The 17,580-nt window shown below is 36.6% G+C and overlaps 1 protein-coding gene across 1 annotated transcript in view; it reads right to left on the bottom strand.

Annotated features, from left to right (window-relative positions):
- The window catches only part of Mmp16 (matrix metallopeptidase 16), a 137,315-nt gene that overhangs the window by 31,479 nt on the left and 88,256 nt on the right, over positions 1–17,580 (bottom strand). Inside the window, exon 8 of the mRNA XM_059255607.1 lies at positions 288–426. Within this exon, the coding sequence (XP_059111590.1) occupies positions 288–426 (139 nt within the window). The remainder of the gene's footprint in view (positions 1–287; positions 427–17,580) is intronic.

The following is a 17,580-nucleotide window of genomic DNA, read 5'->3' as shown; positions in this document are numbered from 1 at the left end:
TTACTCCTTAGGTTTATTTTGTGCTGTATATAATCTAAATCTAAAATTCCTAGAGAGAGGGTTGCCATCTGGTTTTGACTTGCACATAAGCATACTGCAAATGAAAGTAAAAATTACACAATTAAACATTATACTTAATTTCACTTATATTTTTGTTCTATATACATTGTATTCATGAAATCCACTATAAAATCTTAATAACCTTTATTTATTCACTTTCCTTTACTACAGGGCTCTGAACAAGCTGATCAATATACAACAGAACCAGTCTGAGAAAACATACTTACCTTTAAAAAAGACAAAATTTCCATCACTGTTTTCATAAACTGCATCAATACTGGGAGGTAAGCCCCGCCAGAAGTAAGTAATTTGCATGGGGTATCCATCCATCACCCTGTTGTTTCTCACTCGCCAAAACCACTGGTCCTACAAAAGCAAGCAAGAGCAATGTTCAGCATTTCTGGAAGCCTGTCAGCAGTGCAGAGACAACTGTGCACTGGACAGTTTTAAAGCTGATCTAGGATTATTATTTTCTTTCATCAACACAACCTGAGGGAGAGCTAATACTTCACAGAAAACTAGCTAGGAAATCCCTCTATCTCTAAACCATAGTGTGTGAATAAATATGCTGTCACAGAGCTCTAGGTTTTTCATTTGTCATTATCTTAGGACTTTCTAGACAGACAATCAGAATGACAGACATGTTGTCTGGTGGTGGAAGGTGGGTATTGATCACAGCTATGTCATGTGCATTTTATATGCACAGTTGCATTTTTATACACACACAGGATCTCCATGCTCCAGATGCCTAAATTTGAATAGAAGGGTCATATCTCTTTGAATGTCCATGTTATAGCTGCTGTCAGTGTAATGACTGATCATCCAATGTGTCTAATATTGGTAAGTAATGGTAACTCTACATAAGCAAATTTATCTTGAAATTAATCAGAACAGAAGATTTCACTTATGGTAATTTTCTCTTCTACTTGATTTTTCGAAGTGCTTTACTTGCCTCAGATTTAAAACTGGTCTCATATCTATTCTTAGTCTAGTGAATAACAGGATTTGGCTTGCCATGGTTGTTTATAAAGTTAATGAGTTATTAATTAGACTGAACATAATGTATTTTCATAAAAATCCTTACTATTGGACAGAAAAAGCAAAATGTAACAAAAATCTATGAAAAATGATACATCTGGTGATACTGAATAATTTCTAATTGAAGATTTGGATAAAAAAGATTATTCAAAGTCTTTTGATACTAGAAAACACAGGTATAATTTAAAAATTATTTTCAATTCAAGAACATTTTACTTTATTTTAAATTTTATTACATTTCAAATACCCATATGTATAATAAAAATTGTTTCACTTGATATCAAATATATTTACTATACAGACAAGTGCATACCACAAGCTTACTTTGGTTTTAATTCTCTGCCTTTCTCCCAACTCACACATCTGTGAATCACTTGGTAGAGTGTTTGCCAAACATCTGGGTAAAAACAGGGTGCACCACCTCCCTGTGCTTCCTAGGATTGACTCCAGTGTTGACACAGTCCACTGGGAATTATTTGATGCCATACAATATGATGATATAACATCTGTCCCATTGGAATTTGTTCATGTTTAGCTATTAGCTATGGGTTGTTTTCTCTGCGCATCAATTATTTAGAAGAAAACAGTAACATCATTTCTGGCTCTGAATTAACACCCTATTCTTGTCTTTCTTCTTAATAAGCTTGTCATCTTGGTCAAGACTCTAGTCCTTGAGTTAATTACCAACCAGTATCTAAATCTCTGCGTGAGTAGTTTACTAAATACATAGGGATACCTGAGCCAAGGGGACATGCCAACACTCATAGTTATGGTTTAAATTATTTCCTCCAAATCAAAACTTTCTGTCATGAAAAGAAAAGGGAGGCTTTTCAGACTGAAGAAGTTGTGAGCTCTCTCCCAAGGTTACACAATCACAAACACTTTCTGGGAAGGAGGAAACTCTTCAGTGCAGCTGCCTGCAAAGGGTGAGGGAGCCCCAGGGAAGTAGCTTTTGTAAGATGTCAGGAACACTTGGGTGATACACCTTTCTTGAGTTACCTCTGCTCTTGGAACTACCCATAGTAAACTCACTGATTCGCCAAACTAGAATTAGCTCAAATAATTTTGTTGTTCTTGTTCTTGTGTTTTAACCTGTTGTTGGTACTTGATTTGGGATGAACAGATATTTATTTATCTATGTCAGGAAAACTTACACAGCAACCTAACATACTGTAAGAGGCCAATGTATACTTAACAGACAAACTTCTCCATATTTTTCCTTTACCAAATCACCATTAAGATAAAGTCTATGACAAACGAGGAGAAAATATTTGCATACAGATCATATGGGTTAATGAAGCAAAGATTTCTTTGACAAGAAAAGCAAGCAAGCAAGCAAGCAAGCAAGCATGAAAGAAAGAAAGAAAGAAAGAAAGAAAAGAAAGAAAGAAAGAAAGAAAGAAAGAAAGAAAGAAAGAAAGAAAGAAAGAAAGGCAAGAAGAGGTTTGAGAACTTAGGAAAAGAGATGCAACCTGACTTATAACCAGTGAGGCAGAAGCAGAAACTATCCTGTGATATCATCCCTCTTAGCAGATAAACTTTAATGCTATGCTTTGAAAAAATAATGTCTTTCACATATCCCTGGTTAGAATACAACATGACACAACATCTGTGAAAATCAACACCATTACATATAATAGCATTACTTATGCATTGTTTCTTTTACCCATAAGTCTCTTCTCTAGCAATTTATCCCAAATCAAGATAGAGCTTCTGCAAAGGAGAACTATAATGCAATATGCTGCAATACAAAGTTATGGAAAAAATTCAATTTTTAGAATCTGTTATTAGATGTCATCTGTGATATGAAAGTATGTTATCATGTGAAGGATGATAAGAAAAAGTCTTCATGTGTATTAATACAGTTACACACAATTATATGTACATATATGTGTACACACACACACACATATATGTATAGTAGACATTGTTTATGTTTGCAATTACATATCAAATGAATATAAAGATAATGGATAGGTACTAATTAGGGAAATGCAGACTCTTAGGTGTCTGTTTTCTTTGTATTTTTGGGAAATTTTCATAAACATTTCTTTTTTTTTTTTTTTTTTTTTTTTGGTTTTTGAGACAGGGTTTCTCTGTGTAGCTTTGCGCCTTTCCTGGATCTCACTTTGTAGACCAGGCTGGCCTCGAACTCACAGAGATCCACCTGCCTCTGCCTCCCAAGTGCTGGGATTAAAGGCGTGCACCACCACCGCCCGGCCATAAACATTTCTTAAAAATACTTTTTCATTAAAAACTCTGGGAAAACATAATCAATACACAGGTCATGAAAAGACACAATATTTGTAAATGCTTATAATGGATACATAATCATTCTAATGAGTAAATAGAAGTTTATAAACTCCCATTAACTTGATGTTGAAATCGAATGGTATAAATAATGCCACTGCAAACATCTTTATTCATAAAAGAAGAGACAAATATGTGTATATATTTTTGCTCGTGCTTTTGTCTAAGACAAATATATTTGATACCTTATATTTTAATTATACATGTCCCATTGGATCATAATAAACACATGCTAGAAACATAAAATCAAACATGGTGATACCATACAAGTAAGAGCACTAGATTTCATATTAAACTGTAGTTTTTAGGTTACTGCCTGTAGAGAAGTCTACAGGGCATTGTAGTGTTTAAAGAAAGAGAAGAAATCTATGCATAGCTAGTTAGATATATTACTCTTCAGTACTGGGAAAGAAAAATTAAGATGATAGCTTGGAGAAGAAAAAGAAAATTGTAAAGGAAGTATAATTACTTGTGCCTTGAAAAAGCAATGCCCTTCTGGGAAGTTGGTGCTATCTTGTTCCGGTAGCTGACATAAGCTGTGTTTTTGGTACATAAACATTAGGGGACAGCCTAATGTTTAAAGCACTAGAACAGGCTTCCTACTAAGACAGCCATGAATGTGTGCATGATTTTGCTATTAAGGATTTCTCAGCTCATCAATGAGAGATCAACCAGAGGAAATTCCAGGAAGAAAGATGCAGTGTTCCATCTACACTGGGTAAACATTTTACATAGTGTCTACATTATTGAAAAAGAATCAAAACATAGACCCACTGTAGTAGCAGAAGAAAATAACATATTAGTGAGATGCTTCCCAAAACATATTTAAATTAACAATTCTGAAATTTTCCCCAAGTAGTTTTAAGAAGTCATGTCTTATAGTTAACATTTGAATTTAGAAGGGTAAATTCTTAAATAAATGAAATGTGTATAGGTGTTTTAAGAAGCTAACATTTCAGAATATTTTGCTTACTACTGTGCTAACCTCATGTAGTAACTTGTGCAGTTTGAACATGTTTCTAAAAATCTTTTGGTTTTAGTTTAGTTTATATTGAAAAATTCTGGACACTGAAAGGTTAAATGATGTGTTTGGTGTGGACCACTATCTTAGTATTTAATAAATCATGACATATCAAATATGCATTTTTAAAAATTAAAAAATTAATAAACATCAATGCATGATTTAATGTGTACATACAATAACATGAATACTAGTTTTATCTGATTTGCACATATAATTAATGACCAGTAAAGAAGTGTTGCGTTATTCCTCCCCAGAATAGAATGACCTTAGGAGGAAGTAGGCAATAATGACTGCTGACTGTTTTCACTAATAGCTCCTGCTACGTATTCCCATGATTCTCCTGGAATTTATGCTTCTTTAATATGCGCACCATAATAGGTATGAGAAATTTAGATTTACAAAAAAGATGCACCATCCAACACATTTCATTTGGGGGTGATATCAAACTCCACACACAACTGCACAATGCAGCAACATTACAATTTAATATTATTTTCCTCTTCTGGAACTTGAATATCAGGAATATTGGCAGGGTGGTCAAATTCCAATTCAGATATCTGAAATTAGGTACTGAAAACATAAAACATCTCCTTGAGTTCATTGTATTATTAATTCCAGATATACAAAAGAATCTAGATATAAAAAGGAATTTACATATAAAAAAGTAAATAAAATGTATATTCAACTTGAAAGGCCAAAGTTGATGCCAAAATGTACTACACTTGCCTGTATAAAAATGGGGGCTACTTCTTATTAAATATAATGACTCACAAACAGTTGTCATAAGAGGAGATTTACCATTCTTTTATTTTTCACCTGAAGAAAAAAATTTTCATTTGTCATAAAAACTGTTTAGTATAGACCTATTTTTTTCAAGGCATGCAAGACAATGGGTTCAATGTAGAGCTTTCTATAAATAAATCAACTAATTATTAATTTTACATCCTGGCCACAGTTTTCTCTCCCTTTCCTCCAGTCCCTTCTCCTACCTCCCCCTCCACTCCTCCTCCATTTCTATTCAGAAAAGGGCAGGCCTCCCATGGATATGAACAAAATATGGCATATCAAGTTGCAGTAAGACTAAGAATCTCCCCTTGTATTAAGGCTGGGCAAGGCAACACAGCATGAGGAACAGGGTCCCAAATGTAGGCAAAAGAGTCAGAGTTAACTCCTGCTCCCACTGCTAGGAGTATCACAAGAAAACTAAGCTACACATCTGCCACATATGTGCAGAGTGACTATTTCTGTACCACGCAGGCTCCATGGCTGCTGGCTCAATCTTCTCAAGCACCCATGAGCACAGCTTAGTTGATTCTGTGAGTTTTCCTGTTGTGTCCTTCATACCCCTGGTTCTCACAATCCTTTCTCCCCTTCTTGTGCAGGATTCCCTCAACTCTGCCTAATGTTTTGCTATGGGTCTATAGCAGTTGCTGGATGAAGCCTCTCTGATGACAGTTGGGCTAGGCAATAATCTGGTCACAGGAGATGGCCAGTTAAGGTTATATATCCACTATTGCTAGTAGTCCTAGCTGGGGTCATCCTTGTAGATTCCTGGGAGATTTCTTTAGGACAGATTTTTACTTGATCCTGAAATGCCCCCCTCCTTCCAGTAGACTCTTTTAGTACTCCCCACCCCGTGCCCTATTGCAGAATATTTGTTTACACTGTGATGATGTGTCTTTACTAAGGTGCCTTCTGATTGGTTTAAAAAAGAGCTGAATGGCCAATAGCTAGGCAGGAAGAGAATCAGCAGGATTTCTGGGCAGAGAAAGAGAGAGAACTCTGGGAAGAGGAAAGGTGGAGTTGCCAGCCAGACACAGAGAGGAAACAGGAGGTGCAAAGTGGAAGAGAGGTAACGCCATGTGGCAGAACATAGATTATTATAAATGTGTTAGTTTAAGTTATAAGAGCTGCTTAAGAAAAAGCCTAAGCTAAGGCCAAGCTTTCATAATTAATAATAATACTCAGGGTCATTATTTGGGAGTTGGCTGTAGGTACAGAGAAAGATTCACTATATTTGACATCTAACATCCAGAATGAAAATCCACATGGTCTGAAAAAGCTGAAAAAAAAAATAAAGTTCTGAGTAGGCTCCACACTCATGGCAAACAGAGGCTAGCTCTCTTAAGAGGCCCTGCTACTGAGCACTTGAATGGGTTTATGAGCAATGGGTGGTGTGCTACTTGGTGGCAGGAGACTAGGGAGAAGAGCTCACTTAAGTTTGAGGCTTGAGCAGATAGACAGGCTACAGGTCTGTGCCTGCAGGCATAAGGCTCCGCTCTCACCACCCCAAAGCAGGTGGAGCCAACCACCTGGCCATGTGTTAAGTGGATCCACACAGTGGAGGGACTAGCTGCTGCTTAGCAGTTTAAGGTTTGGCTCATATGGTCAGAGAAGGCTGTGGATGTGTAAAAACTCAGGTTCAGACAGAAAAAAAAAACCCTCTAAAGAAATATAGTATGCTTAAAAATGTGCTTAGATGATGAAGAAAGAAAATGGATATAGACAGTCATAGAAAATAAACAGTTTAAAAATAATGAAGTATTTAAAGAGAGTAAAGTAATATACATGGAATAGCCACATAATGATGGAAATACACAGGGTGTCTGGATTCTGTATGTTGCTTTGATAACTTAATTTTTAAGTGCTAATTAACAAAAAACAATAACTGCTGAGAAACACTGGATTATGGAAACTGCTAAATTAAACCAATCTATATATTTTAAGAATGTCAACTTCAGAATGGAAGTCAGAAAATATGCTGTGTTGAGGGAAAGGTAATGCCTTTGTTTCCACAGGAAACAAAAATCTATGGATTTCTTAAAAATTAATAAAGATCAGATTTGATTGGGGGAGACTTCCTGAAAATCTTGGCTACAGACACAAAGGAAAAAAATACAGGACAGGTGATGTATATACTGATCCCTCTATACAGAAACAATTCTGAGACTGGATTAGACAAGATCAATCTTATTGGCTGCAGAGTCCTCATGACTTTTACATGGCATCCTTTCATATTTCATGGATCAAGGTTTGGTTATACAGTCTAAATAGACTTATGAAGTTGACAGATGCCTTTTACCTTCTCAAACATAGAACAAAAAATCATCTTTAGCTGACTTGTACACACTACACATTCCATACTTGTAGTCATGCAGATATATATGTTACCTTTAAAAGTTTGTGTGTTTTTAGAAACAAAAAAGGATCAGATACCAATTAAAACAAGGAGCCCAGGTGATCCAGCCTCCCAGAATACCTCTGTTGCAGCTTACTCAAAATTCTGCATTCAGAACAACTTTAAAGCTGCTAGTTGAGATGGTTCAGCCTCACAGACTACTCCAACCAATACTTCTTAGATAAGCTCTACACTTTCACATCACATATTCCTTGGTTGAAGGACATCTAGGTTGTTTCCAGGTTCTGGCTATCACAAATAAAGCTGCGATGAACATAGTTGAGCAAGTGTCCTTATGGCATGACTGAGCATCCTTTGGGTATATATATGCCCAAGAGTGGTATAGTTGGGTCTTCTGGTAGACTGAGTCTCAATTTTCTGAGAAACTGCCACACTGACTTCCAAAATGGCTGTACAAGTTTTCACTTCTACCAGCAAGGGAGGAGTGCTCACTTTGTTCCACATCCTTTCTAACATGAGCTGTCCTGTGTGTTTTTGATCTTAGCCATTCTGACAGGTGTAAGATGGAACCTCAGAATGGAGGACAGGCACTGAGACTGACAATTAATAAATGGGACCTCATGAAATTGAAAAGTTTCTGTAAGGGAAAAGACACTGTCAAAAGCTAACCAGGACTATATAGCAAGAGACTGTCTCAAACACTCTACACTGTAAGACAGAATCTCAAAGTCATTTTGATTTGCATTTCCTGCATGACTAAGGGTGTTGCACATCTCCTTAAATGGTTCTCAGCCATTTGAGATTCTTCTGTTGAGAATTCCCTGTTTAGATCTTTACCCCATTTTTTAACTGAATCATTTGCTTTTTTGATATCTGGTTTCTTGAGTTCTTTACATATTTTTAAAATCAGCCCTCTGACAGATTAGGGGGCTGATCAAAATCTTTTCCCATATTGTAGGCTGCTGTTTTGTCCTTATTCCCATTAGTTTCTTCTAGCTCCTTTCATCCTGGGCAAAGTGCCAAGACACTGTCATGCTGGGGGGTGGGGATGTGAAAAGACTCATCATATGACATAGGAAAGATCAGAAGTGTGAGACCACACTAGAGAGTTTATTTTCACCTTAGTCATGAACCAGCCATATTCTTTCTCTGCAGATTTCATGATAACATAAGAAGAAACACCCCAGGCTGGAAGTTGTAGAAATGAAAGCAAATGTGTGCTTTGAGAACAGTATATTCAATAGATATAAAGGTCAAGTCTCCACTTAACTTACCTAGTGCAGAGGCAAAGGAGGAGAGAAGATGGTGGGAGGCTGACAAGCAGGAATGGCCCAGGGAAAAGGTTTTATATTTTTAGTAAAAGACATACAAAGTTACTTGTCAACAACTGATGTGTTAAAGGACTATGTTGAATTAGAAGTTTGTTCCCAAGAGATAAGGGCAGCTGGGGCAGAGAATTCCCAAGAAGAGCAATGCAAGACACCCTGAACGATTCCTAAGTGAGGTTGTTTCAGAGGCCACGGGCAGTTGTTACCATAACAGCAGAGACTAACTCTTATTACCATTGCCTAATTGCTTTATGCTAATATGCTCTTGAGAACATTCCTTCTGCTCCCACTGTTCCACTCAGCTTTGTTTACTTCAAAACATAGTTCAAAAGGTAATTGCCCTTCCTTACACTCCAAGTGAGTCCTCAACAAACAGCTTGATGGTAAAACTGTTTCTACCAAGATGCCTGTGGGAAATTAGGTGACCTCAGTGTTAGAAAATGTAAAGTCCTGTGATACTGCTTCAAAAAGGAAAATGTGTTAGAACCACTATTTGTTCCTGCTGTAGGGGAATGTGGTAAATCTTCTGCAGCATTAAAATAAAAACTACACTTCCTAATCATTCCACTCGGGCAATGGAGCCTTGGGTGATTGTGGGGTGATTATGGGAACTCACTATGTAGCAGTACGGCTGTGGCCTACGCTGCCACACACTTCTGCCATCACCTTATTTCAGCCTTTAAAGTACACCTCCGCACTTGGCAGTTTTTGAAAATTATTCTGATAAACTAGTAATCTAAAGACTGAAAAATGAATGAAGTAATGTCAGAGAAGGTAAGTACACCAACAAGAACGATTTGTACATAAAACAGATACTGAGCTAGAATATTTATAGATTAAGAGAACCTTTAGCAACCAGTGATGATGAGAAAGGATGAAACTAGCTTGACTTCCATAAGTAATTTTAAAAAAATACATCTTTCAATTTTTGAGATTATAATATAATTATATTATTTTTCCATTCTCTTTCCCTCCTCCAAAAACATCCATGAATCTCCCACCCCCTTGATCTCTTTCAACTTCATGGTCTCTCTTTTTCTAATTGTTGTTACATATGTATATATGTGTATGTGCCCCACATATCTCTGTCTCTATCTTGATCTATCTATCTATCTATCTATCTATCTATCTATCTATCTATCTATCTATCTACCTACATATCTATGTACTCATGAACACACAAATACAATCAGCTCAGTTTGTATAGTATTTCTTATATGTATATGTCTTTAGGGCTGACCATTTGGTTTTGGATAACCAACTGGCATGCCCTTCCCTGGGGAACTCTTTCTCCCACCTATAGCATTCCTTAGTTGCCTCTAGTTCTTCGTCTAAGGTCAAGGCCTCCTGAGCTTTGTCCTTCCCACATTAGCATTGTGTCACTCTGTTGGTTTCATTCTTCTAAGGGTATTAGAGAAAATAAAGTTGGCATACGTTATACATCACACAGATAGAGACGAGTAACAACAGCAACAACAACCAAATTCTGTCAAGATGAAAGTGAACACATGACGTGGAGGCTAGATGGAAATCAAATAGATACAGTAGAGTAGTGTGTCCTAGAGCAGCGCAAATCAAGTAGATACAGTAGAGTAGTGTGTCCTAGAGCAGCGCAAGTAAGTGAGGAGAAGCCAGGACAATTGTAGAAGCAATGGCACATAAATGGGAGGTAGAAGAGAAAGCAGGTAGCTTGATTGGGCATGGGTCGGTGACATGGTCGATACAACAGAATAGCTATTGAAACAAGGTAGGAAAGAGAGGAGGAAGAGCAAAGTGCACAGTAACGATGTTTGACACTTGTAGGATAAGAAGGATCCAGGAGACTGCACAGTGAGGTGCCTGAATCTAACTTGGAAACAGAAAACTCTAGATTTGGGAGGGAAGAAGTCTATAGTAAATCCTGAAAAAGAAAAACACTTGAGTTAGGTTACATTGTAAATGGTCAATAATGAAAGACATGCATGCTCTAGAATGGATGCTAAGTTATCAAAATATTGCTGATAATAAAGAATAAGTCAAATTATTCTCCAGTTGCTAGAAAGGAAATGCGTTATTCATGTAACACATTTATATAGGTGGGGAAATTTCTCTTTTCTTAATCATGTACATAATTTCAAATACCTAACTATGCTCATTTATAACTTTCATGTTTGGGGTTATGGTTGGAAGTTAGGGTCTAATTGTGAATATAAAACTTGTCTGTATTTTTTGTAAGAATTGAAATTTACATAGAAATGTAAGTATAGTAAACTTTTTCTTACTGTTTCTGCTTACATGTGGAGAGATGGGAACCAAATCCAGGTTCTCTGCAAGAACAGCCAGTACTCTTCAATGCTGAACCATCTTTTTAGTCATGAAAATAATTACTTTCCTTTAATTTTGTGAGTATTCCTTGCATGCAAAATTAAATAAATCAATGCAAAAACCATTTTGTATTCAGACAATGGCTTTTCCCATTCAATATCTATGACTCAAGTTTGTTTAGCTTCAAGTTACAATTATATTATTACTTTTGGAAGAGAACTGAATCAATGAGGTTGTTGATAAATAACATGAGTGAATTAATGATTCATGGTCTTGCTTATCAGCCTTTTACATGTGTTCAAACTCATTACTATTCTCTCTCTGTGTGTCTCAGTCTCTCTTCCTCTCTCCCTCCCTCTCCCTCTCCCTCTCCCTCTCCCTCTCCCCCCCCCCCTCTCTCTCTCTCTCTCTCTCTCTGTCTCGTGTGTGTGTGTGTGTGTGTGTGTGTGTGTGTGTGTGTGTGTGTGTGTGTGTGTGTGTGTGTATGCATGTGTGTTTGTATTCCACATTGAGTGTGGAGGCTCCTGGTCTAACATTGGTTGCTGATTCTTACTTTGTTTGAGATAGGGCCTCTCTTATTTTATTTATTCATTCATTCATTCATTTATTCACCTATTTATTTATTTATGACTTTTCTGTGTACATCAGGCTAGCTGACCTATGAAGCTTTAGATATCCTCCTGCCTCTACTTATCTGTAAGATGAGGCACTGGGATTACAGATATACTACTGTGTTTGGCTTTTACATGGGATCAGAAAATCAAAACTAACAATCTCATACAAGAATAGCAAGCACTTTAAGCACTAATCAATCACCTTAAAATCCATTATTTGGCAATTAAAAATGACTTTCATAGAACTGATTACAATGAAAAATGTGTTGTCATCTTATAGTTTTGTAGAGCTTTCACACTGTGAATTATACTGTTTAAATCCAAAGCTGAAAAGGACAAATGAGTGAATGAATGTAAAGAAGGTCCAAGGTAATATTGAAATAGCTATGTGAGCTGAACATATATTACATGATTCAATCTTGTGTAAAATTAACTTTGTTTCTAAATATCGTTCTTGTTAATATATGAATGTAAGTCTGAATTCAATCTGCCAGACTAGACTGAGGAAGCACAGTAGTGTGTCCGGACAATGTCACAAACAGAAGCTCTTCCCTCTCTTTCCTTTGCTGAGTGCATGCTTTATTCTAGTATCTTCATAAAGGACAAAGTGAACATTATTGTTATAGCTGTTTTCTTTTATTATTTAAAAACTCTCTTTAAAGTATATTTTCAGACTTTTTAAAAAATAATGTTTCAAGAAATTGACACATTATTCACCACCCAGTTTCTAATTTCTGTACTGTTTATATGATAGCCACCAGCCACAGGTGGCTACTATATTTAAGCAAACTGCATACAGTGGGAATACCATCCCTCACATCTGCTAGGCACACCACAAATGCTCAACACACAAAGGAGTCTAGTGGAAGAACACCATGGGCTGCTTCTACCATTGCAGCAAGTTCCATCAAACAATACTGCTCAAGAAAATTATATTCTGTTATTAGTTAGGGCATATTATGCCATTCTTTTATTTGTGTTCCAACATTACTGAAATACAATAATTCATGAATAGAAAAGTGGTAAAAAAAATCTATGGGAAAACATTGACTGAGACAAATTTTTGTACTGTTATTTGTAGAGTCTTCAGCAGGACATGAGGGAATAGGAATTTTTGTTGTTGTTACAAAATTCTGCCTTTGTAGTCAGCCTAACGAGTATGATGGTAATAGTATCTCCTACAGGCATAGAGAACACTTTCAATTTCCAGAGTTCTTTTTTTTCTCATAAGGGTTGGGAGCTAAATCTTCCAGGCCATTTAAGCTGAAGGTCTGCCTGGAATGGTCTTCCACAGCAATTCTGAAACACCGCTTCCAATATGCAGTTTTTAAAACTTCACTTCTTCCACTATGATCTCTCTGAACCACTAAAATTTGATTAGTTTTTATTTGGATAAATGTTCCCCAAGGTTAAAGGTTTGGGACCTAGCTATTGCCTTTATTTGAAATCTTTTAAAGATGAGAATCAGTGTAAAATCTTTTATCATTATTGATATGCCTTAGAAGAAAATATTGGGACCCTATGCTTCTCTTTCTATTTCGCTCTCTCCAACATGGCTCTTAATGATTGTACAGGACCAATCAGTCATGTAGGGGCATCTACAAAATGCTGATTCAAATACATCTTTTCCCTTCATAAGCTGATTGTTGGTTGTAGGTAATATTGTTACAGTAATAGAAAGCTGACTGCTATAAGATCCTGTTTCATGCATATCTACCTTTTCTTTCCTTTTTAACAGATCACCCTGTATTATCACCCTCATTGCATTCATTAATGTCTTACTTAGCAATATTTATTTAATTTCTGACTGACTCCTTTCCCTGATTAAAGCAAATTTAGAAGAGCTCACTACAATATCATCGTATTCTAAAAGGCTACCATGCAAAGGCAAGCACCTTATAAATATTTATTGTAGAAAGAAATCAATAAATGCAGTGGGTAGGAAATGGAAATTAAAGCTATTCACAGCAGAAATATGCCTTTTTGAAATAAAAATCCATTTTAAGTTAAAACCACAATTTCTTCAGTTTCTGAATTTGATTTTTGCCATTTATATTCACCGAACTTAAAGTCTGAAACGAAATGAGTACTGAAATGAGTGCAAAGTTACATGGTACAAAACAAGTTTTCTTTGAGGAATGCTAAGTGAAAGGCTAGTCTGTGCCGGAGGAGATCGGCCATCTGCAGCGACAACTCATGCAAGTGATAGGAGACATTTGTTGGTGAGACTGGGGATTCATTTACTTACTGAAGAGCAAGTAAAGTGTTGGCATCTTCAGTGTGAATGGAAATTTTGAAAATAGTCAATTTAGATTGCACACTATCCAGAAAAAAACATTAAAAATGTAGCTTTTGGGCAGAGGAGTTCTTTAATAAATAAGGGAGTGCATGCATTAAAACCTTTGCACAAGCTAGCATGTTGGATATTTGACTCTATGCTAACTGTGACAGTTGTATAGGGTTATGAGGAAGCTGATGGTCTTCAGGATACTATGAACATTGCCTATTCAGAAGAATCATTCTTATTAAAATTTACCTTATAACACAGATTTTTCTTGAGCACACATATTCATATTTTTGAGATAATTGGAGTTTCTGTGAATGTGGGTTTGGATTGTTGACTGATGGTTTTTAAGGCTGAATCAATTCCTACAATGTAGTCTATATACTCAGGAATCAAATATTGGCATGTTCTGCCTTTCACTACAGGAGAAGAGAGGCTCTTTTGAACTCGCCTGCCCCCCCCTCCCCCCACCATCCCTACATTCTACCCCCTCTTCTGACATCCCCTCCTCTGTCCTAATCTTTTGTTTTGTTTATTTTTCTTTAGTTTTTAATTCAACCACAAACACATTTAATTTCTTTAAAGCAATATCCAATATACAAAAGATTTTATGCGACAGTAGGAAGGAGTAAATTTAAAAGAAATAAAAAATTCGTTCACTCTGTGATAGTAAGACACTAAGATTGTTCTATAAGTCAGCGTTTCAAGTGTAAAGTGTTCATGGTGTGCAATATGCTACAACTAAATAAAACAAATCATAATTTAACCATCATTTTAAAAAATTATTGTAGATGGTTAGAATGATAACCATCATACTCATCACAATTATCTCTGGGTGCTTGTGAAGCTTACTAAAAATTCATTTAATTATTACATTGACAACCATGTATACCACTACTAGGGTTAAAATGGAAAGAAAGAAATCATTTTCCTATGGTTTTTTTTTTTTTTTTTTTGGTTTTTCGAGACAGGGTTTCTCTGTGTAGCTTTGCGCCTTTCCTGGAACTCACTTGGTAGCCCAGGCTGGCCTCGAACTCACAGAGATCCGCCTGGCCCTGCCTCCCGAGTGCTGGGATTAAAGGCGTGCGCCACCACCGCCCGGCTCATTTTCCTATGTTTTATTGCACTCCTCTTCATTGTTTATATTTTCCAGCTTTGCCAAGCACGTAGACCAATAAACAACAATAAACCTATTCCAAGTTTTTAGTACATACAAAAGTGAATGATACAAAGTTGAGATTTGTACTAAATGTAATTTATTTTGTCTATAAAAGCATTGATTTTTAGTCTGCTCAAATTATCTCAAAAACAATCTTCACTGTTTTAGAAAGCTATTTTCATTGATGTTTTTGTTCTTAGGCAGTTGTGCACATGTATATATGCACACTGACCATTCTCACCTCATCCCTCTAGCCCATCCCCTCCATCCCACCAATCTTTCTCCAGTGTTCATGTCTTGTTCTTTTGTTTTGTTATATAGATGGCATGTCTATGAGTCCATGAGTTGGGGGGTGGGATTTACTGGAGCTTGCTGGGTAAACTAAAGAAAATGATTTACCTTCTTCCTAGGAATGAGAGGGGATTCTGTCGCTGGTATGTAAAACGAATAAAAAAAATTTTAAAAAAAGAAAGTGATTTACCCTTTTCAAAAACCTATCAATGGCCAAAAGTTCAGAGGTAAACAATAAGGCCTATTGGGCCTCTCCCTCTTCCATTACTATTGCTGATGGCCTTTCTTGTGTGGTACCAGTGCAGGAAACTAGTTATAGTGAGTTAATGACTGTAATGTTTTTTATTAAGTCCAGAGAATGACGTTAAAGTCCCTCATTTTATATTTCTCATCTATTCTCCCAGAATATTCTGTGAGCCAAAGAGGAGGTGGTACAAAGGTCTGGGTTGGGTCTGAACTGTTATCCATTGTTTATTCTCTGCAACCTGGGCAGTTGTGAGTCTCTGCATTTACCACTCTCCATTGTAAGGAGAGACTTCTTTAAGGCTGGGAGTAGTTTTATTTATGGATATAAGTATATAAAATACAAAAGGGAGATTGGTAGAGTTATCTTGAATGGTTGAATAGTGCTGCTTCTAGACACTAGTAAGACACTAAATGATTGTTCAGTGGATTACTGAACAAAGCCCCCAGCCCCATGTATGAGATACCTTCTTATGAGTGTGTCAGAGAGGCTACCGAAGCACCCCCACACACCCAATAACACAAGCTCTTGTCCATCCTCTTGGTTGCTCACCAGAACTAGAGGATAAGACTATATTATAGAAGATACCACACTCTTTGGTTGTAAGTTATAGAGAAAGAAAACTGTAACCGAGCTGAACATCCCTTCCCCGCTAACTAGCACTGAAACCACTGCATGGTATTGAGTGGGCAGCAGAGGGAGAAAAGGCATCATTTGTCTTGTCCAGCTGTGAATCCTATGAAGCATAAAACCTACCTGCCACGAAAGATATGCCCACCTGTGCAACACTGAAGTCCTCCATACTCACGTTTATCTTCTTGTTGCTTTATTTTATTTATTTGCTTCTGTGGATTGAATATAGGTGTTGCAGATGCCAAGCATGCACTCACTCTGCCAATGGTCCACATCATTAGCCCTGTCTGACCTAATGTCTGAAAATACAGTGCAGTTCTGACTCAAAGAAGGTTAATATTCTTTGGTATCCATAGTTTGTCATTTTTCCAGGTTTGTAAATTAAATTTAATGCAAATATTTTAAAAGCAACTAAGTTTTAAAGGGCATGTAACTGTTGTTGTTGTTGTTTTAACAGCCCAACTACACATTTTAAGGCAGAGAAGATCAACTGAACCCTTACATAGACAGGAAGTGTACACATGCTGTGGGGCCAAGCTCTGTTAAGGAGTGACTGGGTTAAAGTTGAACATGAAATACAAACTTAAATGCATTTTTACTTTTTCCTTTTATGTATGTATATATTAGAAATTTCAACAAGACTACAAATGTTTCCTGTTTGAAATGTGTAAAGACTTTTAAGAAAACAATCTCTACAGGTCATTGCAGACTTTTCACCAAGTGACTCACATTAACATGAGATCCTAGGACATATATTTAATATAGGGCGGGCCTGTCTTGGTCTGAGATGAAAGCAGAGCATATTACTGGCAATAACAGAAAGGACTCATTATTCCATATGTAATATAACCACAAATCGTGGGGTATTGGGGGAAGCACCATGGTATAATTTCATGTGTGACACTCACATTCATTTCTGCTTCCCCCAACATGTGTGAGCCCTGAAATAACTGCATTCTTGTAGCATTTTCTACATATTCCAACAGGATCCTTGAAAACAGCAAATGAATGCTAGATTATGACAGCTCCACTGACAAATATTGCTACTGAAGTAATTGAGTGAAAGTATTTTTATGTTGTTAACTTGTACACGAATTCATAAAGTAGTTAACTATAATTGCCCAAACTTATTGAAATGAATTAGAAGAGTGA

Source organism: Peromyscus eremicus, chromosome 2 (assembly GCF_949786415.1).
Source record: "Peromyscus eremicus chromosome 2, PerEre_H2_v1, whole genome shotgun sequence".
NCBI classification, from domain to species: domain Eukaryota; kingdom Metazoa; phylum Chordata; class Mammalia; order Rodentia; family Cricetidae; genus Peromyscus; species Peromyscus eremicus.
This window is presented reverse-complemented; position numbering and strand designations above follow the sequence as displayed.